This window comes from Cinclus cinclus, chromosome 12 (genome assembly GCF_963662255.1).
Source record: "Cinclus cinclus chromosome 12, bCinCin1.1, whole genome shotgun sequence".
In the NCBI taxonomy this organism is placed as follows: domain Eukaryota; kingdom Metazoa; phylum Chordata; class Aves; order Passeriformes; family Cinclidae; genus Cinclus; species Cinclus cinclus.
In genome coordinates this window covers 11,803,702-11,831,198 of record NC_085057.1, presented here as the reverse complement: position 1 = coordinate 11,831,198, position 27,497 = coordinate 11,803,702, and the positions used below count along the sequence as shown (strand labels likewise).

Here is a 27,497-nt window from a genome sequence, read left to right as displayed (position 1 = left end):
ATAGCTGGCTGGCACCCCTGCATCCCTGCCATCCCCATCCTCACCCCTCTCTGCCCCTGCCAGGGGGGTCCCAGCATAGCCAGCAGCTCCCAGCCACCTCCAGCTCTTATGTTCTGTCGGGACTGGAACCGGGCCGGCGCTACCAGATCAGCATCACCAGCCTGGCTGGCAGCCGAGAGAGTGAACCAGCCACCATCACTGCTATCACCGGTAAGTGACTGCCTGGGGTCAAGGCAGCATAAGCCCCCTGACATTTGGCTTGAGCCCAGAGGGGCACCCAGGGACTGGACTGTCTCAGCATTGGGCTGGGGAGGGAGCAGGTTGGGGGCTCCCCCATAAAACTGGGACACCCTTTTCTTCCCCTTGGTAGCATCCCCAAGCCACATCACCAGCCTGCGGGTAAGGGAGGTGCAGAGAGATTCAGTGACTCTCACTTGGACCCCAGTCCCTGGCGCCTCTGGTTATGTCCTATCCTGGAGTCCTCCCGCAGGTGAGATGAATGGGTGGCCCCAGGATGGTGGGCAGCATCCCCGCAGGGGCTTGCTGATTTCTGACTGTCCCCTGGGCGGCAGCTGGCGGGGAGAGAGGGCAGACGCTGCCCAGCACTGCCAGCTCCCATCAGGTGTCTGGGTTGCGCCTGGGTCAGCGCTACACCTTCACCCTCCGCCCACTCCTGGGGAGTACACCGGGTGCCGAGGTGTCCGTCAGTGAGCGCACAGGTACTGTGGGGTCACTGCAGGGGTGGGCTGGGCTTGTCTCCACTCTGGTGGTGGCTTCATCCCTTCCTGGCTTGCAGTCTGCAGGGATGCCCTCGGTGACGTGGTCTTCCTAGTACACGGCACCCGCAACAGCTCCTCTGGTGCCCACGCTGTCCGCACCTTGCTCTCCAACACCGTGTCTGCCCTGGGACGCCTGGGCCCTGAGGGCACACAGGTAGGCTGCTGCCACAACTCTGGGTGCACGGAGAGGTGTGGGGGGGCCTTAGTGTCCACTGCCCCCCTGCATCTTTGCAGGTGGCCCTGGCCACATACAGCTACCGCAGCCTGCCCTGGCTGCTCCTCAACCGCTCCAGTGACCTGCCCACCGTGCTGGAGCAGATCCGCACCATGCGCTATGAGGAGCCCAGCGGCAACGCCATTGGTGAGGGGCAGCACTAGGAGCTGGGGCACTGGTTTTCAGGATCCTGCTGACTGTCCCTTCTTCCTTCTCCCTCTCTAGGGGCAGCCATCACCTTTGCCAGGACCTATCTGCTGAGTCCTGGTGCAGGGCGCCGTCCTGGGGTGCCAGCAGTGCTGGTGGTTCTGGCTGACAGCCCCTCTGGGGATGATGCCATCACTGTGGCCAGGGATGTCAAGGCTGGGGGTGAGGATGAATAGGGTCCCATCAGGGGGTGTAGGGAGTTGTGTGAGGTGCTGAGGGTGCTCTTGGCTCAGGGGTCCAGGTGCTGGCAGTGGGCATGGAGGGGGCAGACCGGGAGCAGCTCCGGCGCATGGTCACCAATGAGGACCCTCAGTACATCTACCATGGCAACAACCTAGCAGAGCTGGAGGGAGAGCTCACTGATGACCTCTGCACCATCATCTCCACCAGGGTAAGGGCCAGAGTACCTCGGGGAGTGTGGAGGGGGAGCAGCCCCAGGTAAGCCGGGGGGTCTCCTATTCCTGGGTTTTTACACAGGCTTGTCTTTTCTTGCCAGCCAGCGCCAAAGCCAAAGCCCTGCACTGTGCAGTGCCCCAAGGTGAGCTTCTCGAGGCTGTGCCATGCTGTGCCGTGGCGCGCCACAGGCGTTCAGCATGCATGAGGGACCCCTAGTTGCCGACTGCAGAAGCCTAGTAGGGAATTAAGTACAAGAGTGCCACCCCTTCTCTCTGTCCCCTTGCAGGGCGAGAAGGGAGACCGCGGTGAGGCAGTGAGTGTTTTGGTGACACCCTGCCACCAGCTGGTGGCTTTTGGGGGTTTCCATCTCCCATACCATGCTAACACCGGCTCACAGGGGATGCTCACTACTGTCTTTGTCTCTGCAGGGACTGCAAGGACGTATGGGACCACCAGGTCTCCCTGGTCAGCCGGTAATAACCTGATGGAGGGGGGGCATCAGAGAGGCAGCTCCCTGGAGAGGGCAGTGTCATGGTCCCCATGTCCTCATGTTCCCTTGTCCCTTTGTCTTGCCAGTGGGTGGGTGTGGTACAAGCACATGTCCTACCCTTGCTACAGGGGTAGACAGGAAACACCTCTTGACCACCATCTGCCACCCAGCCTGTGCTCTCCACTGTGTCTCCAGGGTCGCCACGGGCTTCCTGGCCCTCCAGGTCCACCAGGGCCACAGGGTCCACCAGGAGAGAGTGCTGAGAGTCTGGGCAAGAAGGGGGACAGGGTGAGTACCTCTGGCCCCTCACCCAGGCACCCCAGGATCCCTGGACACAGTTACCTGGCTCCATGGGGCCTCTCATGCCCCTTGTCCCTTCGCTCTCCACACCTACGCTGGAGGTGAAATCCCATTGAAGCACCCCAGTCCAGCCCCACACTGCACCCTCACACCCCAGCTCAGCACATGGGGAAAAGGCACCTGGGAACCCAGCTCTGCCTTGGGGCTACCCTGAGCTGGGACCAGCGCTGCTGGGGACACTGAAGGAGTCTGGCAGTGGTGGAGTACACCAGATGCTAGCATGATCCTCTTCTGACCTCCAGGGATTTCCTGGAGCTGATGGGACACCAGGAAGCCCTGGACGCCCTGGGAATCCTGGATTACCTGGGCAGCCAGTGAGTAAGGGTGTCCTTTGGGCTTTGCTGCTGCACATCCCATAGCCCTGCCTGCTCCCTGAGCCAGCCTTTGCTTCCCTGTTCCCTGTGTTTTGGGAGTCTCAGCAGCTGGCAGGGGCACTGCTGTCTCCTGTGTGTGTATCCGAGGCACAGTGTACTGACTATCCTTGCTTTGGCTGGAGATGCCATGCCATGCTATGGCATGCCACCCATTCTATCTCATCCTATCCTCACTCTCCTGGCTGGGAGGGATGTGTTCACCTCCCGAACCATTATTTTCTAGGGCATCCAGGGCATCCCTGGTCCTCGAGGGGATCCTGTGAGTATGGCCCCAGCACTCCCCAACCCTTCTTACACCCAACACCCCCTCTCATTCTCATCTGTCCTTCCCAGGGGACACGGGGGCCCATGGGACTTACTGGCCCAAAGGGGCAGAAAGGTGAACCGGTAGGTGATGGACAGGGGGCTGCCCCACAGCAGTGCCTGGGGAACACTGGGGACTCTGGGGGCACATCTTGGCACCTAGCATCTCCTGGCCCCAGGGTCTCCCCATCTCCCTGCCAGAGTCCTGGCCTTGTGGCACTGTGGCCACAGCAGGGCACATGTGGTCACTGATTTTATCTCCCCTTCCTTGTGCAGGGAGAGCCCAGGGTGATCACGGATGGACAACAGAGGCTACCAGGCCAGAAAGGGGAGCCAGGTGTGCCGGTAGGTGTGGGAATACAGATGTGAAGGGATCTCTGCCAGCACCCCCAGCCTCAGCTGATGGAGCACCTCTGTCCTCCAGGGCAGCCCCGGCTCACCTGGGATCCCTGGCCCACGGGGGCCCCTTGGTGATCCAGGCCCCCCTGGTCCACTTGGACCCATGGGGCTACCGGGACCTCCTGGAGAGTTTGTGAAGGTATTTCCCCCCCAGTGCTGCATGGGGATGGCTGGGGGATGTGTGGGCAGGTGGATGGGGGAGCAGCCAGCTGCTCCACTGTGGGGTCCTCCTGGCCCTACTCACAGGCTGTGCCCTCCACCAGCTGTGCCTGCACACATATGCATGTGCCTGAGCTGTTGCTGGCATTGGGCAGTGTGGGGAGAGGCACACAGCATGCACATAGCCTAATGCCACTGATGATGGACTGCCCTTATTTGCTTTTTTCACCCTTGCAGGGAGAAAAGGGTGACCGAGGGGAAAGGGTGAGTGGCTGTGCATTTCCCTGACTCCTCTGACCCATGGAGGTCCCTTGAGTGTCCAAGGGCACTGCAGACTCTCAGGGTGCTGGGGAGGATGGAGCCCTAAGGGCAAGCACACAGGAGCTGACCCTTCTCTCTGCAGGGCCCCCCTGGATTTGTAGATGGGGCAGTACCTCGAGGGGATCCTGGACCCCCAGTGAGTTGAGCCCCTAGGCCAACAGATTTGGCAGAGGGGATCAGGGCTGCAGTGGCTATGTGTGCCCAGGGCTGAGTTCTATCCCCAGGGGCTGAGATTTTCTCTCTTGCAGGGCCCACCTGGGGACCCCGGGCCTCGGGGACCTGCTGGACCCCCTGGCTTGAAGGGAGAGAAGGTAAGAAGGTGTCAGGGATGATCCCCACTGGAGCTGGACCTCACACCACTCTTCAGCGGGAATTCCCATGTCATGAACATCACTATTGCCTTTCCAAATCCCTAGGGTGATGGCACAGAAGGTTTCCCAGGGTCACCTGGCCGCCCTGGGGACCCAGGAGACAGGGTGAGTTTCCTGAGACAAGGTAAGGCAGGCAGGAGCTGGCCATGCCAAGCACCAAGCCCAGAGGGCACACTTGAGGGCTCCTGCTTTGGGCAGTCTGGGCATTTGCGTTGTCACACCAAAGGTGACAACAGCTCCATTCTCCTTTGCAGGGTCCTCGGGGGCCACCAGGAGAGCAGGGCAGGAAGGTGAGTGGTGCAGGAACCAAAGCGACACTCATCCCATGCCTTTGGCAGGGAGAAAAGGGTTCTGGGTTCTGTGCCAGGACCCAGGATGTCCCCCAAAGGTCCTGCTGCCCCTGACCCTGTGTTTCTCCTATGCCAGGGAGACCGTGGGGCACCGGGCGAGCTGGGAGAGACAGGCGAGAAGGTGAGATGTTGCCAAAGCAGACCAGCATTGGCCAGTCCTGGTGTCCCTGAGACCTGGTGGTGGTTGTGTATGGGGATTGCTGTCACAACCCAGTGGTCTTGGATGGGATTCAGGACTGAATTGTGATTCAGAATGAATCAGGACTGAATTTGGGGGAGTGTATGGGGTGGGGGCAGTGTGACGTAGAGGAAGGAAGGCTCCCTGAAACACTCCTCTGCTTTGCTCCGCAGGGAGACCGTGGTGTGCCAGGCCCACAGGGTGAGAAGGTAGGTGTGCTGGAGCAACTGTGCATGGTGAAGTGATGCCTCCTCTGCCCTGGAGCAGCCACCTGGCAGGATGCTCATACACTTTCCTCTTCCTCCTCTCCTGTAGGGTGAGACAGGAGCCCCAGGGCACCCAGGGCCATCAGGCAGAGAGGTGAGTCAGGGTGTCAGGTGTGGCGCTGTGGAGCCAGGAGCTGCCATGCCCTGGGTGCATGTTCCCAGGCACTGCCAGCCCCCTGAGGTCTCTAATCTTGCCATAGGGAGCTCCAGGACCTGCTGGCCCCCGGGGGGAGAAGGTGAGGGCAAAGTGGGGTGCTAGTGGGGTGGCAGGGGTCTGTTTGGGAAGGGGCTGGCAGTGACACCTATCTCTCTGCAGGGTGATCCAGGACCACCTGGCAAGCCAGTAAGTGATGCTGCCCAGCGGGTCCACTTCTGCCTGCCCTAGCCCCAGGACAGGGAGCCATGGGCAGTGCCCAGCATGTTCTCCTCTGCTTTTCTTCCAGGCTCCTAGCGTGGCTGGTGTTGGAGAGAAGGTAACCCTGGCCCAGCTGTGCCCTCCACCCTCTGGGCATGGCTGTGGGCTGGGGAGGGGGATTGCACAGTTGGGCCCATCCTGGTCCCAGGCCTGGTTGTTCACAGCTGTAATGGGGAAAAAAATGGGTGGTTTGGTGTGCTGATTTTGTCTGCTCCAGGGTGATAGAGGTTTCCCAGGACCAGAAGGACCTCCTGGCCCCAAGGGTGACACAGGAGATAAAGGTGCCCGTGTGAGTACTGCCTTGAGGATAGGAAGAGCAGGGCACATGGCACCGCCCTCCCCAGACTCATGGTGCCTGTGCTGTTGCTCCATGCTATATCCTTTCATGTCTAGGGTCCCCCTGGCCTGAGCATCCCAGGGCCACCCGGCCCCAAAGGCGAGCAGGGCGATCGGGTGAGTCTGGGGGCACCCTGGGGGCATCAGCTCATGGGCCTGGTCCCTCCCCTGTGAAAGGGTCACCGAGGTTCCCAGTGACACATGCTCTTCCTCTCCAACAACCAGGGTATCGTTGGCCTCACAGGCAGGAGCGGACCAAAGGTAGTGTCATTGCCCTTTCATTCAGCTGTCCATCCCCGCCTGTCTGGCTCTAGAGGGGCTGATCCTGCAGCTGCCCAGACTCTACCCTGACTGTTGCCCCTTCCCTTGCCTAGGGTGACCCAGGAGAGCCAGGGGAGAAGGGGGAGCCAGGCCGAGCAGGCACCCCTGGGCAGATTGGGCTGCGAGGCAAGGAGGTAGTGTGGGACAAGGGGCTATGGGATACTGTGGCCCTGAGGAAAGGGGGGCTGTCAGGGAGCAGGGGGATGCTGGTGACTTGTACTTTTCTCTCCTGGCCGGTGCCCACTGATTTGTGCCGCAGGGAGAGCGAGGAGAGAAAGGTGACGAAGGCACCCCGGTAAGTGAGAGTCCCCAGGACCGCTGCCCCTGTACCCGCTGCCCCTGTTCCCACTGCCCCACACTCACCCTCTCTTTCCCCACAGGGTGAAGCGGGTCTGCCTGGCAAACCTGGAGACAGGGGTCCCCGGGTAAGTGCAGGGCTGCTGGGCACCCTGGGGCAGGAGAGAGACCCATGGTCTTGTGGTGGCTCCTGCTAATGCATGTCTTCCCTTTGCCCTCCACCCAGGGCCTTCCTGGCTACCGTGGTCCCCCTGGGGAGAAGGGTGATTTGGGGGACCCAGGACCTGAAGGCAGGAATGTGAGTACCCCCTTGTATGTACCCACTGCTCCATGGACACCCCTCACACCTCATTGCCCCAAACCCACCCTTATTACAGGGTACCCCCCATCCCACAGGACTCATACCCCAGGGTGCCCCATTCCCTCCCCCTCTGACTCCATCCCTCTTTCCTGCAGGGCAGCCCTGGAGCACCAGGAAGCAAGGGTGACCGTGGGGACCCAGTGAGTAATGGCAGGGCCACGTGTGGCCCCCTATTCTGGAGCCAGCTTCCCCAGATCTGTCCCTTAATCTGCTTCCCTTGCTCTTCTTTCAGGGGCCTCCTGGACCCCCAGGACGAACTGTAAGTTCTGCCTCCCTCTTCTCCCTGCCCATGGGCTGGTGTCCAGCCCCATGTTCTCCAACAGCTGCTCTCTGCCCCACAGGTTGATGTTGGGCTCGGAGGAGTGGGGGCAAAGGGTGAGAAGGTAATGAATGAGTCCTTGGGATGCTAGTGGTGGGATACCCTCTGCTGTCCTCTGGGCTCTGCCTGTCCACTGGGATCATTGGTCATCAAGCCTTCCCTGCCTAAAACAGCCTCTGCCACGTGCAGCTGATGTGCACTAGGACTGAGAGGCACATGGGCTGACACACTCATGCCCTGTGATGGGAGGAGGCCCTGTAGTGCTGAGGGTTGCAAAGGAAATGGTGTGCTCCTGGCTCCCCAGCCCCACAGTACTGCTGGGGTAGCACCCAACACTCTGGGTGTTCTGCTTTTACAACCCAGCTTAGGCTCAGGACAGCTTTGGTTTTCCTCTGAGGTCTCCTCTGGTTTTCCACAGAGGTTTTCCTCTGTGCTGGGTGGCATTGTTGTCCCAAGCTGTAGCTGAGCTGGCTCCTGGCTCAGCAGTGCTGCTCGGTGCCTTTCTTCTGCAACCATGCTGTGGCCCACACTCCCCCAGTGGGAGCTTCATTGAGCCTAGCTAACTCTTTCTCAGCCTGTGCCTCTTATTTTGAGACCATTCCTCTCATCCCACTCCTAAACCACACAGCACCAGCACTGTGTACTCTTGGTACAGCGCAATACCCTCTGACCACTGTGCCCTTCCCTGGCAGGGGGACCCTGGGGACCCGGGCAAGGATGGTGCGAGCGGTGCCCGGGGTGATGCTGGCCCCCCTGGAGTGCCTGGAGAGAGGGTAGGTGCTGGGTCCTGGTGTGGGAGGCACTGGGACAGCATGATGGGCGATGTTCTGCAGGAGAGCCAGGGATCCTGGTGTGCACAGACAGCCTGCTGAGCATCCAGGAGCCCCTTCTTTCCCCCTAAGCCCCACTGCTGAGCGTGTCTCTTTCTTGCAGGGTGTGGAGGGCCCCCGTGGCCCCCCTGGCACACGGGTAAGTGTCCCCTTTCTCGTGGGGGTCTGAATGGGGACCAATGCCCTGTGCAGCTACTGTTAATGGGAGATGATGCTCACTTCTCTTCTGGCTCTGTAGGGTGACCCTGGGGACCGAGGCCTGCCAGGAGAGAAGGTGAGAGGACTGGGGGCTGAGGGTTGCCCCACAGCACTCCTATCCCACCCCAAAACTCCAGCCGTCCTGCTCTCTTACAGGGGGACCGTGGTCCACCAGGGCTGGATGGCCGCAATGGGCTGGAAGGCAAACCTGGGCCCCCAGGGCCTGCTGGGCTGCGGGTGAGTGTGGTTCAAGGTGGGGGGAATGTCTGTGCCTGGGTGCCATGGATGGGAGCTGTGGATAGAGGGAAGATGGGGTGGGAGGAGCTGTCCCCCTGGACACCCTCTGCTTCAGGCTGGGGATGCTCTGGACAGGGGCCTTTGGCAGGATGGGAATGTCCCTGTCCTCACCTCTTCCTTGTCTGCAGGGAGACCCGGGAAAACAGGGAGATCCTGGCCGGGATGTAAGTACTTCTGGAGAGGGTGGGTTTAGGTTGTGTTTCTGCTGGGGCCATCGGACTTGTAAGGGACCAGTGCCCTGTCCCATGCTTCTTGGTCCAGGGCAGTGCAGCAAGACCCTCCACTGTCCCCAGCAGAGTGTCACTGCCAGTCACACTCCCTGCTCCCAGGGCTGGCTGTGGCAAATGGGTGCCCTGCTGCCCTGTGCTCCCACCATCTCCTTTCCCTACAGGGGCTTCCTGGGCTGCGTGGGGAGCAGGGACCACCTGGTCCTGTGGGTCCCCTGGGACCACCTGGTGTGCCTGTAAGTACCAGCCACCCTGCAGCCTAGGGACACATCCTGTGCCATGCCCTCTGTGGTTCCCAGTTGGATCCATCTAGCAGGGTTTGCCCTATGCCCAGCTCCCCCTTCCATGCACCTGGCTGCTGGTGCCCCACCCCTGGCTGCTGGGGCTCAGGCACCCCTGGCTGCTGGTGGAGAGCCTGGGGGCTCCCTCACTTCCTTTTTTGTCCTCCCAGGGCAAACCCGGTGAGGATGGCAAACCTGGTCTGAATGGCAAGAATGTGAGTAGGGGAAACAGGGCTTGACTTTGGGGCTCTCCCAGGATGCTGAGGGATAGTGAAGCCAGTAGAACATAAGGCAAGGGGAGTATGTGGCAAAGAACTGCCATGCTCTGAGTCAGCCTCCGGTTTGTACCCATGTTGAGATGGTTGAGTGGGGCGCTGACTGGCAGCCTTTGTTCCCAGGGAGAAGATGGAACGCCAGGAGAGGATGGGAGAAAGGTAAGGAGATGATCCATGGTTGGTTCCTATATGGTCCCCGTGGTCCCCATGTGATCCCCACAAGCCTGGTGGCTCCACCCTCTCCAGACCAGAAGCACCATTTTGGGGCATGAGGATGGGGCAGCATCCCTCCAACTCCTTTCTCTCCTGGTTAGGGAGACAAAGGTGATACAGGACTACCTGGGAGAGAGGTGAGTGCTCCACAAAGAGGAGTGTGTGATGGGGGCTGCTGGGTACATGCCCCCATCAGGCACAGACCTGGGTCCCAGATCCTGGGGGTGACACTGCTGTCTCGGCAGGGTCGCAGTGGTGCCAAGGGTGAGCAGGGGGACAGAGGTGTGCCAGGCCCCCTTGGCCCCCCTGGCCTTCCCGGTGTCCCAGGGCAGGTTGGCCCCCCAGGCCAGGTGTGTATTTCTCAACCCTATGGTGCCATTCAGCAGCGTACCCTGGAGTCCAGACTGCTCTGAGGCAGACAGGACCCCCATCCGTGGGCATTGCCCTGTGTCCATGGAGGCTGGGTGCTATTGTGTCACCTCCTTGTCTTCTAGGGCTCCCCAGGCCTCCGTGGGGTGGCTGGACCAAAGGTAAGTGTGCTCCTGCCCCCAGTCCCACAAGACAAACATCTGGGGGGGGACCACATACCAGAGGGAATAAATCCCTGGTAGGAGTCCCCACTGCCAAGATGACAGGGCTGGACCCTGGTGCTGCAGTTGGTGCTGGGCAGTCTGACTACTCCCTTTGATCCCTTTGCTGTGTTTCAGGGGGACCCAGGGGAGCCTGGACTGCGAGGGGAGCCGGTGAGTACCCAGCACTGAGCCTGACAAGCTACGAGCACCCCAATCACAACCACAGCCCCTGCTCAAAGTGTTAACTCTGAAACCTACTAGGGGTGAGCACTGCTCACCCCTCTTGCTGCACCTCTGTGCATCTTCTCACTCCCTCTTTTCCTGTAAACCTAGGGGCGACCTGGCAACCCTGGAGCACGTGGTGACCCTGGGACTACAGTGGTGAGTCCTTACTCTGATCTGCTGTGCTGCATCAGCCCTGGGGGACAGAGGACTGTTCACAGCCTCTCTGGTGGGATTCTACTTTGTTTTAAATGTCTTTTTATTGCAGAACATTGAACGTAGCCTGGAAGCGCTTGGCATCAAGGTATGTATTTTCTGACTGTTCAGGCTGGGGATTTTTTGTGCCATATTGCAGCAGGAAGAGTGCATGGGAGGTGGTGGGAAATCTGAGCAATTTAGGATGGGTTAGCAGGACTGTAGGGTGCTGGGTTCCCCTTATGCCCTGAGTGGTGGCTCTCTCCTTCCTCCCAGGTTTCATCCCTGAAGGAGCTCACAGGTGCCTATGATGGGAGCTCAGACTCATTTCTGCCGGGGTTCGAGCGGCTGCGGGGCCAGAAGGGCAGTCGGGGGGATCCAGGAGAAAGGGGGCCCCCAGGCCGAGAGGTGAGTGGAACCAGCCTTGATGCCAAGCCCCGGCACTCTGCCCCACTCCTGCTTTCTGGGCTGGCTGGGAGTTCATGCAGCCAGCCCAGCCCTGGAGTGCTTGGGGAGGGCTCACAGCCCCACCTCAGAGCTGGCTCTGGCAACACAGCTTATGTTTTGCAGGGCTCCTTAGGCTTCCCTGGTGAGCGAGGACCCAAAGGTGACAAGGGGGACCCAGGTACCCCCGGCCCCCAGGGCCCCATTGGCCGGGCCGTGGGTGAACGGGGTCCTGAAGGCCCTCCTGGTCAGCCAGGGGAGCCTGGCAAGCCAGGCATTCCTGGGGTGCCGGGCCGGGCTGGGGAGCTAGGGGAGTCCGGGAGGTCTGGTGAGAAGGTGAGTGTGTGTGCAGGTGCCAGATGAAGTCTGGGGGACCTGGTCTAGGGGCTGGGGATAGCCCCGTGACAGCCACCATGGTGTTTGCACAGGGCGATCGAGGCGAGAAGGGTGACCGAGGTGAGCAGGTGAGCTGGGATAAGGACATGGTGCCCTCCATCCCCTCCTGTGCTGTGCCCCTCTTGAGGGGATGCAGGGCTCTCTGTGGGGCAGGCAGATGCCCTGTGGAGGCCAGGAGTGGCCATACCAGGAGGGCTCTCCCATGCCCTTTGACACTCATCCTATTTCTCTACCCTTCTCAGGGAAGGGATGGCTTGCCTGGACCCCCAGGGCCCCCAGGGCCCAAGGTAGGTCATGGCTGCTGCTGGGGACCATTGTCAAGGTGCCAGCCTGCCCCTCTGCAGATGGATAGCTACATCCAGTCCCTTGGCGCAGGAGCTTGGGGAGGGCTTTGCCCCTGAGGGGCCCTTCCTGAGGTTCCCTGGACGCTGGCCCTGACTGTCCTGCCCACAGGTGGACGTGGTGGAGGGCAGCCTAATGGGCCTCCCAGGTGAACGCGGCCCCATCGGACCCAAAGGAGCAAAGGTGTGTGGCTGATGTGAAAGGAGAAGGGCAGCCAAGACAACTGAGCTGGGACAGCATCATGAGCTGGGGCTGAGGATGGCGGTGGGGCAGAGGGGCAGCAAGGGCTGATGGCATCTGTCTTCTTCCCAACACAGGGTGAGCCAGGAGCTGAGGGCGAGCGGGGACCCAAAGGAGATAAGGTCTGAGGTTATAAGTATCCAATGTCAGAAGGGGCAAAGCCCTGTGTGAGGGCACTGCTGTGCCCACCCCTCTTTGGGTGTCAGCAGACCTGGGTGGTCATGGAAAGGTCCCTGCCTATCCTGTGACACTGCCTGTCCCCACTGCAGGGCGAGGGTGGCTTGAGGGGTGACCGAGGGGAGCCCGGTGAGAAGGGCAGGGACGGTGCCCCGGTGAGTACTGCACTGTTCCCCTGCCTGGCACTGACCCCGGACCCTGCCTGGCACTGATCCCAGACCCTGCCTGGCACTGATCCCATCCCTGTCTCCATCCTTTGCTCCAGGGTCTCCCGGGTGAGAGAGGGCTGGCCGGCCCTGAGGGGAAGCCGGTGAGTGGGGACATGGTGGGGAGATGCAGGCTGGGGTTGGGGGAGGTCCTGTGGTCTCACACCAGCCACCACCAGTGCCAACAGGAGTGTTTATGCCTCATTCACCTCCTTCTCCCCCCACACCCCATGCAGGGTCTGCAGAGCTTTAGGGCGTTTCTCCCTGTTCCTACCTCTCCTAAATGCCCTGGCTGGGTACTACACACTGGGAATGGGGAACATCCTGGGGGGCAGGCAGGGCTGTGTGGAGGTGGTGGGTTTCCACTTATCTACTGACCCTGATGTGGTTCTTTGCAGGGCTTGCCAGGCTTTCCTGGTGTGCTGGGCCGCCCGGTAGGTGTCTGTGTGTCCCCCGTGTCCTTGTGCCCCACCACCTCAGCACACAGCTGGGGGGCCCCTGGCTGTGAACGCTTGGTGAAACCATGGGGGTCACTCTGCTGCCGGGCTGGGTTCTTGGCCCCCTGCATCTTAGCAGGACCTATCTAGCCTTGTCTTACTTGGTGCTTACACGAGCTGCTGGCACTGTCTGGGTCTGCTCTCCCTCGGGACACCCCCTGCTCCCACTGGGGAAAACCCACTTCTGCAGTGATCCCATGTCTTCCTCCCTTCAGGGCAGTCAGGGAGACCCAGGACCCCCAGGACCTCCGGTAAGGAGCCACCTTGCACCAGGTGCAGGGGACTGTCATGCAAGGGCGATGTCAGCCAGGGTGGGCATTCCCACAGGGAGCAGAGGTGGGGTGGCAGTGCTGGGACTGAGTGGTCTTGCTGCCCCCTCCCTGTCCTGTGTTACCAGCAAGCACCACCCCAATAATGTCCCCTTGTCCCCTGCAGGGCAGCACTGGCCCACCAGGGACCCAGGGCCCAGCTGGGGCCAAGGTAAGGCAGTGGCATTGGCATCTGTATCAGCACTGCCATGTCCAGCCTGGCAGAGTGAAAATGGTGCCTTGCCAGATTTGGGGACTGGAGGGAAGAGCACATTTCATTTAATTTTTCACATTTTACGTTTCATTTTCATTGGGTTGGAGGGAGGGACGTTTGGGCTGGACCCCCTCCTGGATCCAGGTCTGAAGATAGGCCTGTGACCAAAGCAGCTGGTTGGTTGGGGTGGTCAGGCTGATGCAACCTGTTCTTCACAGGGTGATCCAGGAGAACCTGGCTCCAGCATCCGTGTGAGTACTCATACCCTCCCTGCTAGTACCCACCTGGCTGCCCAAAACCATTCAGGCTCCCCAGAATCAGCCAGTCCCACCCCAACATGCCTTCCCACAGGGGCAGCCAAGGTCCTAGCTATGCCATCCCCTCTCTGATGTGGCTGTTTCCATTGCAGGGCTTGCCTGGCCCCCAGGGCAACATGGGCCTGCCAGGACCCCTTGGCCCCCCTGGCCCAGCGGTAGGTATTTGCAACACCCCAAACCCGCCCCTTGGCTGTTCCTGGTGCCTGGGATGCTGCTTGATTTCTGCTCATGTCTCCATTGCAGGGCCCACCAGGTGTCCCTGGGCTGCCGGGACAAGTGGTGAGTGTGTTGCCCCCCACATCTGTCTGCCATCAGTGTGGGTGTTTGGGGCTGCCTGGGGGGCTGTAGGACCCCCCAAACCCCACCCCAACTCTTACTGCCCGCAGGGGGAGAGCGGGAAGCCAGGAGTGCCAGGCAGGGATGGTGTGCCTGGGAAGGACGGTGAGGCAGGAGTGCCTGGGAAGATGGTACGTATATGCTCACCCTGCCCCATCCCAGGGGGACCCCCACTCAGCTCAGCCTGGGTTGTCTGCAGCTAAGGCTGAGGGCTGTGCTACTTGTGCCAGGGCTTACCGGGACCTTCAGGGCCTGCTGGTCCCAAGGGAGAGCCAGGGGATGCTGGAGTCCCAGGGCAGGTGAGTGCAGAGCTGCCTTGTCCAGTGTTCCTGACCAGGATGAGGGGGAGCATCCCCATGCAGCCTTGCTCACCTGCCCACTCTGTCCTCTGCCCCAGGCCATCGCTGGCCCCCCTGGAGCCAAGGGAGAGAAGGTAAGGAGCCAGGGTGTGAGGGTTGGGGTGGGCAAGGGTCTGCTGGGCACTGGCATCCACAGTGGGCACATCTGAGCACCTTCTGCAGGGTGAGCCGGCGCTGCTGGAGGGTGTGCTGCTGGGAGAGCCCGTGAGTCACTCCCATAAACCTGGACACTCCCATTACCCTCATCTCCCCTCATTAACCTTTCCCTACCATTGACATCATCCCCTCCCACCACCCTTGCCTTCTGAGGGGCAAGCCAGCCCTATGGCTGCCCTCTCCCCCAACTCTGCTGTCTGTGACAGGGTTCCAAGGGTGACCGAGGCTTGCCAGGCCCCAAGGGTGAGAAGGTGAGTGCTGTCTTGGGGGTCGGTGGGGAGGGGGCTCTGTGGTCCCTGGCTGCTTGGCCACAGTGTGGGGATCCAGCTGCATCTGCTCCCCCCATTCATAATCCCACACATCTGCTTTTTCCTTGTTTTTCTCTGCCAGGGGGAGCCAGGAAGGTTTGGAGAGCCAGGAGATCCTGGGGAAGATGTGAGTAGGAGGCATATGGAGGTGGTGGGTGGATACTGGGGACACTGGATGCTGGCAGGGGCTGGGATCTGTTCCCCTGCCACCTACTGCACTGCACCTACTTCCTGGGGGCTTGGTGTCTTCACAGGGAGCCAAGGGATCTCCTGGAGCCAAAGGGGAGAAGGTGTGTGTGCCCTGCCCCCAGGGGGATCCCCCACCCTGGGGGATGCTCTGGGTGGCATGATGGCCCTGGCACCCCTGTGCCCATCAGCCAGGTGATGTGCCACATTCTCTCTGCTGCCTTGCAGGGATCATTGGGTGTCGGTGCACAGGGACCACCAGGACAGGACGGGCCTCCAGGTTTGAAGGTAACCCCTGTCCCCATGTCCTTCTGGCTCTGATCCTGTCCCTAATGCCCCACTGATACTCTAGCTTGGCTGGCTGAGGGAAAAGCACACTTCTGAGGAGCTGATTTTGTGGGCCTCATCTTTTACTTCCCTACTTCAGGGTGACACTGGCTTGCCAGGATTACCAGGACCCCCAGGCTTAGCAGGCGTTGCTGGGATGCCAGGACAGCCAGGCCTGAGAGGGGACAGTGGACAGCCTGGCCCTCCAGGTCCCCCAGGAGAGAGGGTAAGGACTACAACCAGAACGTAACATCACTGATCCTGGCAACTCTGGACCCTTGTGCAGTGTCAGTGAGGTCCCTGCAAGCCCCACTGCTTCCCAGCCACAGCTGCTGCCCATTCCCTGCTTTTTCCCTGCCAGGGTTTGATCGGCTTTCCTGGAAGGGATGGCACCGCTGGACCACCAGGACCTGTGGGGCCCCCAGGGCCGGCCGTGAGTATGGTGCCACAGCATTGCTGGGGGTGTAGGCTCTGCCCTGGCTTCCCCTCTGTCTCAGAAAGGCTGACAGGGATCCAGCCGGCTCCTCCCTGGCCCCTGGGGCAGGGTGTTGCTGGAGTGCCCAGTACTGCCATGGGACTCTCAGCCATGTTTTGCAGGGTGTCTGGCATTGCTTTCCTCCCGTGGGTTGCTCACGCTTCTCCTTTCTTTTAGGGCATTCAAGGGGCTCCTGGCCTGAAGGGTGACAAGGTAGGACCTTTAGCCTGAGCGTGGGAGGCTTCTTCTCTTGTGGAGTGTCCCTGCAACCACCTCACCCCTGAGGGTGCTGAGCCCGCTCTGGATGGTGGCACATGGGAGCCTCCTGTGCACCAGGCACCCAGAGAGGTGGTGGGGACTGTAGAGTGTGCCCTGGCATGGGAGGTACCTGGCAGGGCTGGGAGGAGCTGTGGGCAGTGAGGATGGGGATGAGTTTTTGCCTTCCTCTTGCAGGGCGCTCTGGGGGCTGGGCTGCCAGGAGCCAGAGGTGAACGTGGTGACCCAGGACCACGGGTAGGTACTGGCACAGTCCCTCCCATGTCCCCACAACCAAGGACAGGAAGGCTCATGGTTCCAGCCCTGACAGGTCTCTGAGCAAGAGCTGCACTGTCCCTCAGGTGGGGTGATGCTGGGGTGCCCCCAGTCTAAACCCCCTTCTCACATCTCTTCCTTCTTGCAGGGTGAAGATGGGCGCCCAGGGCCAGAAGGGGATCGTGGGCCAGCAGTAAGTACCCCCCTTCCTCAACTGCAGCCTGATCCAGACCCCTTCCTGACCACACCTCTCTTCTCCCCCACAGGGCTTGCCTGGAAACCGTGGAGAGCGTGGGGACAAGGTGAGGGACTCTGTGGGCTGAGAAGCTGGGGGGAAAATTATGCACTCCAGGTATTGAGGTACCCAGGGAGGTGCTGCCTGCTCCTTGCTGTGTGTCTCTGCAGCATATCACCTTCCTCACAGGGAGACCTTGGGGCCCCAGGACCCAAAGGAGACAAGGTGAGTCCTTGGGGCAGGGTCAATGGGAAGGCAGGCAGCAACCCTGGCCCCCCTTCTCACCCCACCTCTCTGTGCTTTGGGTGTATAGGGTGATACTGTGGTGGTGGAGGGGCCACCTGGAGCACGGGGCAGCAAGGGGGAGCCGGTAAGAGCTGTCCTTATCTTCCCTCTCTCCAACCTTCCTGTCCCTCTGGGAAGAGCTGGAAGAGCTTTTCCCTGCTGAGGGACCCTCCCTTGCAGAGCATATTGTCCCCTCTCCTTTGTCCACCCTACAGACCCCCATGTTCTTGCCCTCACAGGAGTCTGTCCTCCCCACCCTGATGTGTGTCTGAGCTTCTCCTCATTCCCTGACCCCTCTTTGTGTTTCCTCCTTTGCAGGGAGAGCGTGGCCTGAAGGGTGCAGAAGGGGACAAGGGGGACAAGGGGGAGCAAGGGACGCTCGGAGAGAAGGTACAGGGCTGGGGGGAACTTGTGCAAGGCTGAGAGCTGCTGGGTTGGGGATCATGGAGGGCTGTTGACAGGGCAATGGACAGAGGAAGCAGGGCATGACAGCATTCCTGTGCCCTATGTGCTGGTGCTAGTAGGCACCAGGAGCATGGTGCAAGAGGAGCTGCCAGACCTGGCCTCAGAGGTGACCATGGCTGTGCCATGGCCATGCAGTGGCTGGAGCTCTCCATGCCCTGTTCTAATCTGGGTTTTTGCTTGCAGGGCATGAGGGGTGAACAAGGAGAGAAGGGCTCCATGGGCTTCCCTGGGGCACGTGGCCCTAGTGGGCAGAAGGTATGAAGCTGGGCAGCCCCTCTGCTGGGGGATGCTGGTGGCACCATCCCCCTCACCTGACCTGACTGATGCCTTTGCCTTCTCCAGGGAGAGGTTGGAGCACCAGGAGAGCCTGGCGAGCCGGTGAGGAGTTGTCTTTGTGCCTCTGCCACCTCACTGCAGGGCAGAGCAGACCCTCATCACACTGTATGCTCTCTCACAGGGTCAGCCTGGCCGTGATGGGATCCCCGGGGCCAGGGGAGAGAAGGGGGACATGGGACCCCTGGGCATGCGTGGCCTAAAGGTGGGTTGGCTTCTCTGGCTGCTAGTGATCTCCTGGCCAGGACTAGTGCTGGCTTGGCATGGCTCTGACTTCCCATCCTTGCAGGGTGACCGGGGCATGAAAGGTGCCTGTGGCCTCAACGGGGACAAGGGTGAGAAGGTGAGTGGGTGCCTGTAGGATGCTACAGGAGCCCTGATGTTGCCTGGAGGCTGTGGCCCTTAGGATCCCCTGCATCAGCCAGCGGGAGCAGGGAGATGGCTGAGGCCAGACCTTGACCCCATGACAGGGTCGTGGGGTCCCTTCCTTTGCCTGTGGCTCTGAGGTGAGCATTGAGGGGTGAAGGACTGACTGCCCTGCCTCTCTCCTGCCCGCTGTAGGGAGAGCCAGGGATCCCAGGGCGCTCAGGACTGCCAGGAAGGAAAGGCGAGCCGGTAAGAACCACACTGACACCAGGGCAGAATAGGAATGCATGGCTGGTGGCTGATGGACATCTGTTCTGTCCCATAGGGAGAGATGGGTCTGTCAGGACCACCAGGCATTCCAGGAAAGGAGGGGCTCATGGGACCCAAGGTTGGTTAGAGCAGTGCTGGGAAAAGCTGTGCTGGCACTTCATCCCCTCACTGCCTGCCCCCCACTGTCTGTCCCCTGCTGCCTGTCCCTTCCTCTTTGCAGGGTGACCGGGGATTTGATGGGCAGCAGGGAGCCAAAGGAGACCAGGGGGAGAAAGGAGACCGGGTGAGCAGGCTGGAAAGGGATGGGCTGCATTGCACAACATTGTATCAGGATACAGCCTTGGTTGGAAGCATATCAGAGCCTGATGCTCCCAGAAGAATCATTCAGCGCTGCTCTAAATTATATCACCAAACAATGAATGACAGCAATTCCCTGCTCTTTATAAGAAGGCACCAGTGCTGGTTCTTCAGGGAGAAGAACCCAGCTGTGGGGTCAGAGGGTGTATATGGCATCTGCCCTGAAGTCAGGGGCTCTGACACCCCTAGCCTCACCCTCTGTTCTCCTCCAGGGTGCCCCAGGTGTTATGGGTGTCCCTGGTCCCCGGGGCAGTGATGGTGCTCCTGGTCCCCCTGGGCCTTCAGGGAGTGTTGGACCACGAGGTCCTGAGGGCATGCAGGGCCAGAAGGTAAGTCCTCACCACAGGTGACTGGTCCCCCTCTGGAGCCCTGCTTGTCCTTGAGTTGAGCTGGACCTGTCCCCATCTCCACCTGCACTGGTATCCCTGGGGTGGATGTGTGGGGAAAGCAGCACATCCATGGTGCTGGGGAGAGCAGAGACTCCAGCACCCACCAGGCAGAACCTGAGCACATGTCCTTTGCAGGGGGAGAGAGGCCCCCCTGGACAGTCAGTGCCAGGTGCACGTGGCATGCCCGGCATCCCCGGTGAGAGAGGAGAGCAGGTAAGTGTGCAAGTGCCTGGCCCTGCCTGGATGAGCTCCAGCCAGGGCCGGTTTCCCACCTCCTTTCTGCTGTCCCCAGGGCAGTCCTGGCACCCACGGGCTCCGTGGGGAGAAGGGGGAGCCGGGCATGACGGTAAGGAGCCAGAAGGGAGCTTGTGGCACAGGCTTGTGGCACTCAGGTCACTGGGGTGGGAAGGGGTTCTGGATCCATCCCACTGCCACTGATGTAGGGGCTGCCCTCACCTCTGGCCTCTGCTAGACCCTGGGGAAAGGGTTTTCCCTCCTCTTTAATTGCACCATCTCCTATTACTACCTTTGCCCCTTCGTATGCCCGGCAGGAGGAGGAGATCCGTGGCTTCGTCAGGCAGGAGATGAGCCAGCACTGTGGTGAGCATCCCCCACTGCTGCCCTTGAGGCTGAGGGTCTGGATCTGCTGCCCCTGACCCCCACCCTGTCTCTCCTACAGCCTGTGGTGGCCACTTTCCACGGCACCAGGATTCACGTGAGCACTCAGGTTGCAGCTCTTCTTTCCTATCCCCCTGCCCCACACGTGTGGCACCAAAAGGGCCCTGGCCTGCAGGTGTGCCACTGGTTTTGGGGAGCTGGAGGTGGCTGGCACCCTCCGTGACCCCTTCAGTCAGGGTCAGCATCTCCCTGCACAGGGAGAAAGGGTGGTGTGTGGCAGAAGTGGTGGTGCAACAGGGATCCGCAGGGGCAGCTGGCTCGGAATGGTGCCAATGGGGTCTGGGTGCTTCCAGGGTCTGCCCAACTGAAGGGATCACAGGAACTGCACCCCATCTATTCTTGGGTGTCAGAACTGGGGCAGGGGTCTTGCAGGGGTCAGCAGTGCTCTTTGTAACACTACTAGGGGTAGGGTAGGCTGGAGGAATGGGATTGGAGGGATGAAAGCAAGGGGTGGACTGGGCTGGGATGAGGTGGGTGCTTTCTCTCCAAGGAGGCTGGGGGGCTCAGGCCAGGAGCAGCTTCCATTCTGCCCAGGGAGCAGGAAGAATCGTCCGCCAGGAGAGAGAGCATGACCAAACAGGTGATGGAGAGTCTGGAGGACCTGTGAGATCTGGTGACATGGGCATGTTTGCCTCCCTGTGCCCTCCCTGTCCCTATCCTGCTGGGCTCCAAGTGGGTGCTGTCTCTCTGGGCCTCCCCTGCCTGTCCCTCCTCTAGAAGCCCCCATGGCAGCCCTGGTCTGTGGTGCAGAGAGAGGAAGGGGTATCTCCAGGTCCACCATCCCTGTTCATGTACCCTGTCAGGCTGCAACAGGGTTGGGGCAGTTCTGGACTGCCCCACACATGAAAGGGGTGGATTTCCCTTGGAAAATAAGGGGAAAGCAGCCCAGACTCCTTTGCCTCTTCCCTGATGCCTGTGTCCCCTTTGACAGGGTCCTTCTCCACTCAGCCGTTCCTTGCTGGCAGTGCTCACATAGTCCCTGTGCTCAAGTTGTCACACACTGAAGAGGATGAGGGTGTGTCATTGCTGTGCTTTTAGTCCTTGTCCCCCTTTTTCTGTGCTCCATGTGTGTAGTGAGGACTGCTCATGTGTGGTGCTGTCTCCCAGGGCAGGACAGGCAGATCATGCTCGACAATGATGACCTGGAGTATGACAGTATGGATGGAGAGGAGGAGGACTATGATGAGATGGAGAGCTTAGAGCAGCCTACAGTGGATGGTGAGCTTCCCTGCACTCACCTGGCACTGAGAGCCAGATTACTGGGGGAAACTGTGGAGCTAGCCCAGGTTTTGCTAGGGGTGGTGTCTTTGCATTCAGCTGCGCAGTGGGTCCCTGTGCCATCTCTTGGGGGGGGATTTGGGATTTCCTGCCCTCTCAGTGGTACTTGAGAGGGTTGCACCTTCTCTATCACTGTGCTGCCCACACCATGCAGACCTTGCTCTATCTCCCTCACCAAAGCTCTCACCAGCAGTGATGGGTGGTGTGCTGGGCTGGTGGGACCTGCTGCCCTGGTAGCTTTCCTGTGCTCTAGTCATGAGCCACAGGATGGATCCAAAAGGCCTCAGGAGATCAGGGAAACCCCAGTGGCAGCAGCCTTTGGAGAGCCCCTCTATCACCCTTTCAAGGGGTGCTGTGGCCATCATGTCCCCATACCACCTACCTCCTAACTCTTTGCTGGGAGCTGTCCCAGGAGACAGCTTACCTAGAGTGGTGCCTCCTGCCCCAAATTCCAACACTCGGGCAGAGCACAGAGATGTCTCCTCCAGCCAAACCCTTCCCATGCCCAGGCTGCCCCTTCTGGGATTTCTCCTCCTCTGCCAAGTGGGTCTGGCAGCCTCCACCACCAGTGTGCTGCCAGCCCCTGCCTGCCCTCAGCAGCAGTGTTTGCCCCACAGCTGAGCCCTGCAGGCTGCCACTGGATGAGGGGGACTGCCAGCACTACACCCTGCGGTGGTACTACAACCAAAGAGTCACGGAGTGCCGGCCCTTTGTCTACAGCGGCTGCCAGGGCAACCTCAACCGCTTCGACAGCAAGGAGGAGTGTGAGCTGCACTGTGGGCAGCACCCAGGGACAGGTAGGCAGAGCTTGGCACAGCTACCGGCACCAGCAGGTCCAGCAGCATCTCCACCTTGTGCTGTGGGCTCAGCAGTGCAGAGCTGGGGGGACTGTGCTGGTCCCCCACCTCAGCTCTGACAGCTCCTTGCTTCTCTCCGCAGATTCCCGTGGCAGTGCCGGCAGCAAGGTGGGAGGGCAGCCAAAGGTGCAGGCGTAGGTGCAGGCAGTGTCTTGGCAGGCAGGGCTGCCTAGAAGTGGGGCCCAGCTGCTGCCCTGGCTGGGGCTGGGCTGCCCATGTGCCCACCAGCCCCAGCAGGAACCTGGTGCTATTTCTAACCTGTCTTTATGCTGCTCATGGGTTTTTCATTGCCTATCAGTTTATTGTCATTAAGGTGAAATTTATATCAGATGAGAAACTGCCTCCCACCAAGGCTCTGAACCCCCTATCCCACTGGGCTGTTCTGTTAGATTTTTAAATTATTTTTTGTCAACAGAATGGTTCTTAGCCCTGTTCCCTCTCTCTGAAAGCACAACTGGGACTTGGCACAGTTGGGCTCCCTCCCCTCCCATAATAGCCCTGTACCCTTTCCTGCCCCCCAAACTCCCTCTCTGGTCCATGCTCTCTGCTGAGAGAGTTGCCCATATCCTTGTGCCAGGCAGTGCCTCCCTGCACAGCATCCCTCACCCCCACCCTGCAATGAGCTCCATCTGAATAAATTTCACCTTAACCTCAACTAGGGCCCAGTTCCCCTTTTGTGGCTGCAATGGTTTGGCAATGACCTGTGGGGAGACTGGAGGCTCTTGCCATGTGCTACCCTTCAGCTCACACGCCTGCCAGCAGCACCTTTCTTTAATCTGGGGGATCTCACCTGCACCCCCAGGCCTGTCAGGAAAACCCTGAGGATGGTGCTATGTTAGAAGAGGTTCCTGCTTGTCCACGCTTACTCTCAAAGGCTTTGTGAAAGTGATGTTGGCTGCCAGGGTCGCACCCTCTGCTTTCCCCCATGCCCAGGGCTGAGTAGGGACATGCCCTTCACTGTCCCAGAACCCCAGGGACTGCTGCGTGGGTATTGTGGCTCCCACATGTACTGCTGTTCTCTGTGTATATCAGTATACAAATGTATATGTGTACCAATGCAGGGGGGATGTGTATTAAAGCTGTGCTCACAGAGAGATGTCACACTTCTTGGCACGTTGCTGGAGATGCCTGTGGATTTTGGGGACAGCTCTTGACTCAGGCCTGCCTCCTGCCCACCCCAGCTGGGCTGCCCTTTCCAGCTGCCCACTGCTGGCAGTTCTGGCTGGGGTTCCTCACCCTTTCCAGGGAAACCAGTGCTCCATCACTGTGCCCAGCACGTGCCCAGCTGATGCAAGCCAGGCCATGACCCAATGACCAGGCCCTGACGTGTCGGCACATGGTTCTGTGGTGCTGCATCATGTACTGTGTGAATCAGTGCTGCAAGCTAATTTTGGCTACTGGGTGTGAGTTCCTGGCTGTCCCTGGGAGGAGGAACAGAGTTGGCATTATTTCTGTTCCCTGCTATCCTGGGGAGGGTGACACAGGATGGGTCACCCGTCAGTTTAGACCATGGGGGTTGGCAGGCTCCCAGTGGTCTGAACCCTGGGCACCCTGACTCCTGGCCCTGGCCAGCCCATGGGGCTGAGCATTCACAATTCATGGTGAGGCTGGGTGCCCCCCCAGCCTAAGAGCCTTGGGATGCTCCCACAGTCTCTAAGGGAGGGAACTTTGGAGCAAAACCCATGTATATGGGGCTCACCTCACAGCAATGCTGACAGGCTGATACCCACCTTGGGCAGCTGGCAGATGGGCTGGACTAGGCTGGACTGGTGCAGGTGCCTGCAAACCAGTAGTGTCCCAGTTGGAATGTATTAAGGTGAGCTGCAAGCCGCTGGTATCCTGCAAACCAGTGGCCAAAGCAGTGCTTGGGTTTGGTACAACAGGGAGGTGACATGTCTCTAGATCTGTCCTCCATGTGGCCAGGGAGTCCAGTCAGGACACAGCGCCAAACTGGTACCAGGAGCTGTCCGGGAGCCTTGTGAGGCAGAGTGCCCAGAGGGGTGCCCATGATCCATGCAGCAATATCCATGTTCTCTCCCACCCTTAAGTGATCACCAAGCCTGACAGGAGCAGGGAGGCCTAATTAGACGGAGAAAAAACATCTTGCAAGTCAAACATGAAACAATTACCACTGAGCTGTCCCAGGTTCCTGAAATCCCCTCCAAATGCAGCTGGTGGAGCTACAAGGGGGCACGCACCCACTCACATCCCGGGATGACTTCATCTGCTATTAGGCAAAATGTATTAAAAACATTTCCACACACCACCCCCCCACCTTCGCCCCCCATTCTCCCCCCCCCCCCACCCCCCCCCCACTGTCACCCCCTCTGCGGGTCAGAGGTGGAGCTGGGACAGGATAAGAGCCAGGGCTTGGCAGGGAGAAGAACAAATCCCCAGCTTGTGGTCCTGTCACCCTGGGAGCAGTGCCTGAACATCAAGGAGACGAGGACCTGCTGCAAATGGTGAGGCTGTACCCTCAGTGGTGCTTTTCAGGGGCTTTTAGCTGGGAAATAGGTTGTAGGGGGTTAGATGCTTTTCATTTCTCACTTTGCAGTGAGTGAACCACCTCTGGCTGCCTACTCTGTTACTTTCCAAAGGATTTCACCCCAGGGATACCCTGCTGGGTGACTGATTTTGGGGAGAGGCAGCTGTATAGCAGAATTTGTGTAGCAGCGTCCCTGCACCTGCTCTGACCCCCACCCCACATCCCAGCACCGTGACCCCCACTCTGTAGCACAGCATCCTGAAATCTCTGGGGCCCTCCCTGTGACTAGGGTGAGGGATGGGGTGGAGAAAGTTGCTGAGGTTTGACACAACTCAGGACATGTGGCCAGCCTCCAGCCCTTGTCACCCCATCATGATCAATATGCTGTGTATTTTACTCCAGGTGGCTGGTATCCCTTCTTGGTGGGTGGCTTTTGCCCCAAAGAGCCCAGGAACACAGTGGGATATGGCAGCTGCCAGGGAAGGTATGGGAGGAACAAAGCCTGCACAGCCCTCAAACCCTGGGCACTTCCCTGGCCAAAGGGAGGAATGAGTTGGGGAGCAGCCACAGTACCATGGCAGCCACCCTCCTGAGCAGGATTGCCTCCTTCCCTGGGTGACAAAGGGCTGAAGGATGTGAAATTGAGAGCACAGCTAGCATCTTGCCAGGGGCTGTGTGAAAGAACAAGAAAACCCAGGTGATTTGCTTCCCACATCCCCTTCAGCCTCCCCAAAACTTCCCACCCTGTTCAAGAGGGTTAAAATCAGAGTGGAATAATGAAGCGTTCCCGAAAGGAGGGTGAAGCCCCACCAGCTGGTGCAGGGAGTGGAGCAGTTCTGTGGGTGACACCCTGGTGGGGACGTGCCCTGCCTGGGGGGCTGTGGAGCCATGACAGGTGATTGGGGTGATGCTCAGCACCAGCCACATGCTCCCCACAGGCACTCCTGGACACGCTGCGAGGAAGGATGCTGCTCTCCTTCCTGCTGGTCCTCGGGGCACCAACGAGAGCCTGGAAGGGACCGAGCCGTGAGCGGCTCCTGCCAGCCCCCCAAGCTGTGGATGGAGGGAAGCTGACGAGGCAGGAAACCACCAGCAATAACAAGATGGTGCCAGATGTGTCCAAAATGAGGAGCAATGACGATGGCTCTGGAGCAGGGTCTCATCTGGACACAGCCAGCCTACCACTGCTAGAGGGATCAGAAAGACAAGCACTGCCTTGGCTGATGAGCCCAGCCACCAACAGAGCTGCTCCCAGGAAAAAGGGGAGGAAGATGTCCCTGTCACTCGATGTCAACACTCACTTACTGGAAATCCTGCTCGACCTGGCCAGAGAGAAGGAACTGCAGGCCAAGGCAGCTGCCAATGCTGAGCTGATGGCTCGCCTGGGGCGCAGGAGATGAACTGTCCTGGCTGGGATATAGCAGGCTGGAGAGGGCAGCAGGGCTGCCTGGGGCACAGGCGCAGTGGAGCATCGGTGTGTCTGCAGGGGACTGTGGACTGGCACCTCGTCCCCACACTCCCAGTGCTCATGGTAGAAGCAGAATCCATGGGAGAATTTGGTTTAATAGCTATCACCTCAGCACCACTGGAGAAGATATACAGCTGGGTTTACCTTGGCCAGTGTTTGAGCACAGCTGGTCCCAGTGCCCCAGGCACTACAGGGATTTCTGTGCTTGGCTTTGCTTCCTGCTTGCTCATCCACCCCCAAGATGTATCCAAAGAGGCTGCATCCAGCCAGGCAGCTTTTCCTGGGTGCTTCTTTTCTCTGGGTGAAGCGCAGAAAATCCTCCACGAAGCTTGGTCAAGCCTCAAAGCTGGAGTTTTGAGTGAGCGTGCACAATAAAATGTGGCATCAAACACAACTTGTTGTGCTTTCTACCTGTTCTGTACCCCTTTCCGCTCCCATTTTGTGTTCCCTTTCCCCAGAGATGCTGTGAGGGCATGTGCTCGGCTGGGTCCAGCACAGGAGGTCATTAAATTCTAAATGAGAGATGTCAGACTTTGCACCAACAGCAGAACCAGCCCCTGGCCCAGGGAATCCACAGCAGCTCTGGACCAACAGGGAAATCGTGTTGTGTCACTGCAGCTGCTGCCTTCAGCACAGCTGCGAGATAAGAGCAGTGCAGAGCAGAGTGCGGCTGCCCCGTGCAAAGTACAAGGTGGTGCGAGCGAGGCAGAGGCTGGGAGACACCTGCAGGGGGGCCACTGGAGCTGGTGGGGGACACGGCCATGCTCTTTGAAGAGTACCTGCAACAGGGTGAGTGAACTCTTTCACTGTGGAGCGGGCACTGGCTTTGGGAAAGGGGCAGAAGCAACTGAGGTGAGTGACCGCACATTCCATGGGAGGGACAGGTTTCAGGAAGGGATGTGGCAGTAGATGGTGGGTTGGGGTGAGGTGGCAAAGTGCGTAAAAGGTCCTTTGCCATCCCTGCCTGACCTGAGGCTCAGGTGATGCCCGGGCAGTGCCTGGCCCCTTAAGATAACCCCCTTCACCCACTGGGTGTGTGCTGTGGGGCTGAGCCGGGAGTCTGTGGTCCAGGGTAGAGACCGGGTGCCAGTAGCAGTGAAGGACAGGGGTCATAGGAAGACCTGCCAGAGCAAGGTCATCTATCCAAGTGTCAACAATGTTGACAGGGCAGGCAACCTGAGTGACAACTGGGCATCCCCCAGAAGGGGGCTCTCCCCTGCCATCCCAATTGCTCCTGGGACGCTGAGCCTGCCAGGATCGTCTCCTTTCCATGTCCTGCCCCAGTGTCTCATCTGTCCCAGTGTGTCCCCATGCTTCAACCCCCTCTGCCCCGAGTGTCACCTCATCTCCCCAGTGCCCTTCCCCTGCCCATCACCGACGTTTCCCCTGGTAGCAGTGCCTCCTGCCCCAGGCCCTGTGCCGTCCCCAGCGCCAGTGTTCCCCCGTGCTGCCCCTGCCCCAGAGTCCCTCCACCGCAGACCCCGACCGCCGTCAGCCCCGCCCCTCCTCTCCGCCAATCACACCGCGCCATTGCCTATTGGCCCCGCCCCCTCGCTGTCAGTCACGGCTCCGCGCCACGCCCTGTACAAGGCCTGGGGGCGGCCCCGCGCCTGCGCAGTTCGGCGGCCGCAGTGACAGTGACAGGCTGGCAGGAAGGGGCGGGGGCAGGAGGGAGCGAGGGCGGTG

At 60.0% G+C, this 27,497-nt stretch overlaps 2 protein-coding genes and 1 long non-coding RNA gene across 3 annotated transcripts in view; all 3 read left to right on the top strand.

Moving 5' to 3' along the window:
* Positions 1-22,939, top strand: part of COL7A1 (collagen type VII alpha 1 chain) — a 28,820-nt gene extending 5,881 nt beyond the window's left edge. The window contains exons 20-116 of the mRNA XM_062500996.1: positions 64-210; positions 371-517; positions 588-719; positions 797-933; positions 1,014-1,140; positions 1,219-1,362; positions 1,434-1,591; positions 1,697-1,738; positions 1,883-1,909; positions 2,025-2,069; positions 2,173-2,175; positions 2,282-2,374; positions 3,154-3,207; positions 3,400-3,468; positions 3,919-3,945; positions 4,085-4,138; positions 4,251-4,313; positions 4,419-4,478; positions 4,628-4,663; positions 4,800-4,844; positions 5,075-5,110; positions 5,217-5,261; positions 5,368-5,403; positions 5,484-5,510; positions 5,611-5,640; positions 5,800-5,871; positions 5,976-6,035; positions 6,144-6,179; positions 6,293-6,373; positions 6,499-6,534; positions 6,620-6,664; positions 6,763-6,834; positions 6,993-7,037; positions 7,130-7,156; positions 7,239-7,280; positions 7,909-7,989; positions 8,150-8,185; positions 8,285-8,320; positions 8,401-8,481; positions 8,670-8,705; positions 8,933-9,004; positions 9,220-9,264; positions 9,448-9,483; positions 9,639-9,674; positions 9,783-9,887; positions 10,032-10,067; positions 10,245-10,280; positions 10,443-10,490; positions 10,600-10,635; positions 10,803-10,934; positions 11,097-11,306; positions 11,399-11,434; positions 11,609-11,653; positions 11,820-11,891; positions 12,026-12,070; positions 12,218-12,280; positions 12,391-12,435; positions 12,730-12,765; positions 13,044-13,079; positions 13,264-13,308; positions 13,569-13,601; positions 13,760-13,822; positions 13,911-13,946; positions 14,054-14,134; positions 14,234-14,302; positions 14,401-14,436; positions 14,525-14,566; positions 14,725-14,769; positions 14,909-14,953; positions 15,081-15,116; positions 15,241-15,300; positions 15,440-15,565; positions 15,701-15,772; positions 15,992-16,027; positions 16,268-16,327; positions 16,494-16,538; positions 16,612-16,647; positions 16,770-16,805; positions 16,894-16,950; positions 17,184-17,255; positions 17,514-17,585; positions 17,673-17,708; positions 17,788-17,868; positions 17,953-18,006; positions 18,225-18,278; positions 18,355-18,417; positions 18,520-18,582; positions 18,869-18,985; positions 19,181-19,258; positions 19,338-19,391; positions 19,597-19,645; positions 19,725-19,838; positions 20,214-20,303; positions 20,655-20,738; positions 20,831-20,941; positions 21,619-21,798; positions 21,921-22,939. Coding sequence (XP_062356980.1) covers positions 64-210; positions 371-517; positions 588-719; positions 797-933; positions 1,014-1,140; positions 1,219-1,362; positions 1,434-1,591; positions 1,697-1,738; positions 1,883-1,909; positions 2,025-2,069; positions 2,173-2,175; positions 2,282-2,374; positions 3,154-3,207; positions 3,400-3,468; positions 3,919-3,945; positions 4,085-4,138; positions 4,251-4,313; positions 4,419-4,478; positions 4,628-4,663; positions 4,800-4,844; positions 5,075-5,110; positions 5,217-5,261; positions 5,368-5,403; positions 5,484-5,510; positions 5,611-5,640; positions 5,800-5,871; positions 5,976-6,035; positions 6,144-6,179; positions 6,293-6,373; positions 6,499-6,534; positions 6,620-6,664; positions 6,763-6,834; positions 6,993-7,037; positions 7,130-7,156; positions 7,239-7,280; positions 7,909-7,989; positions 8,150-8,185; positions 8,285-8,320; positions 8,401-8,481; positions 8,670-8,705; positions 8,933-9,004; positions 9,220-9,264; positions 9,448-9,483; positions 9,639-9,674; positions 9,783-9,887; positions 10,032-10,067; positions 10,245-10,280; positions 10,443-10,490; positions 10,600-10,635; positions 10,803-10,934; positions 11,097-11,306; positions 11,399-11,434; positions 11,609-11,653; positions 11,820-11,891; positions 12,026-12,070; positions 12,218-12,280; positions 12,391-12,435; positions 12,730-12,765; positions 13,044-13,079; positions 13,264-13,308; positions 13,569-13,601; positions 13,760-13,822; positions 13,911-13,946; positions 14,054-14,134; positions 14,234-14,302; positions 14,401-14,436; positions 14,525-14,566; positions 14,725-14,769; positions 14,909-14,953; positions 15,081-15,116; positions 15,241-15,300; positions 15,440-15,565; positions 15,701-15,772; positions 15,992-16,027; positions 16,268-16,327; positions 16,494-16,538; positions 16,612-16,647; positions 16,770-16,805; positions 16,894-16,950; positions 17,184-17,255; positions 17,514-17,585; positions 17,673-17,708; positions 17,788-17,868; positions 17,953-18,006; positions 18,225-18,278; positions 18,355-18,417; positions 18,520-18,582; positions 18,869-18,985; positions 19,181-19,258; positions 19,338-19,391; positions 19,597-19,645; positions 19,725-19,838; positions 20,214-20,303; positions 20,655-20,738; positions 20,831-20,941; positions 21,619-21,798; positions 21,921-22,255 — 6,506 coding nt within the window. The 3' untranslated portion in view covers positions 22,256-22,939. The remainder of the gene's footprint in view (positions 1-63; positions 211-370; positions 518-587; positions 720-796; positions 934-1,013; positions 1,141-1,218; positions 1,363-1,433; positions 1,592-1,696; positions 1,739-1,882; positions 1,910-2,024; positions 2,070-2,172; positions 2,176-2,281; positions 2,375-3,153; positions 3,208-3,399; positions 3,469-3,918; positions 3,946-4,084; positions 4,139-4,250; positions 4,314-4,418; positions 4,479-4,627; positions 4,664-4,799; positions 4,845-5,074; positions 5,111-5,216; positions 5,262-5,367; positions 5,404-5,483; positions 5,511-5,610; positions 5,641-5,799; positions 5,872-5,975; positions 6,036-6,143; positions 6,180-6,292; positions 6,374-6,498; positions 6,535-6,619; positions 6,665-6,762; positions 6,835-6,992; positions 7,038-7,129; positions 7,157-7,238; positions 7,281-7,908; positions 7,990-8,149; positions 8,186-8,284; positions 8,321-8,400; positions 8,482-8,669; positions 8,706-8,932; positions 9,005-9,219; positions 9,265-9,447; positions 9,484-9,638; positions 9,675-9,782; positions 9,888-10,031; positions 10,068-10,244; positions 10,281-10,442; positions 10,491-10,599; positions 10,636-10,802; positions 10,935-11,096; positions 11,307-11,398; positions 11,435-11,608; positions 11,654-11,819; positions 11,892-12,025; positions 12,071-12,217; positions 12,281-12,390; positions 12,436-12,729; positions 12,766-13,043; positions 13,080-13,263; positions 13,309-13,568; positions 13,602-13,759; positions 13,823-13,910; positions 13,947-14,053; positions 14,135-14,233; positions 14,303-14,400; positions 14,437-14,524; positions 14,567-14,724; positions 14,770-14,908; positions 14,954-15,080; positions 15,117-15,240; positions 15,301-15,439; positions 15,566-15,700; positions 15,773-15,991; positions 16,028-16,267; positions 16,328-16,493; positions 16,539-16,611; positions 16,648-16,769; positions 16,806-16,893; positions 16,951-17,183; positions 17,256-17,513; positions 17,586-17,672; positions 17,709-17,787; positions 17,869-17,952; positions 18,007-18,224; positions 18,279-18,354; positions 18,418-18,519; positions 18,583-18,868; positions 18,986-19,180; positions 19,259-19,337; positions 19,392-19,596; positions 19,646-19,724; positions 19,839-20,213; positions 20,304-20,654; positions 20,739-20,830; positions 20,942-21,618; positions 21,799-21,920) is intronic.
* Positions 2,744-3,456, top strand: LOC134048686 (uncharacterized). Its single transcript, XR_009933563.1, has 4 exons — positions 2,744-2,760; positions 3,044-3,079; positions 3,154-3,207; positions 3,400-3,456. It is a non-coding gene; the product is annotated as an uncharacterized LOC134048686 (long non-coding RNA).
* A 1,354-nt stretch (positions 22,940-24,293) lies between the features above and the next one.
* Positions 24,294-25,860, top strand: LOC134048937 (urocortin-3-like). The gene is made up of 2 exons (XM_062501037.1): positions 24,294-24,320; positions 25,282-25,860. The coding sequence occupies exons 1-2, from the start codon at positions 24,318-24,320 to the stop codon at positions 25,741-25,743; spliced, it is 465 nt and encodes a 154-aa protein (XP_062357021.1). The 5' UTR covers positions 24,294-24,317; the 3' UTR covers positions 25,744-25,860.
* The last annotated feature ends 1,637 nt before the right edge of the window (positions 25,861-27,497 follow it).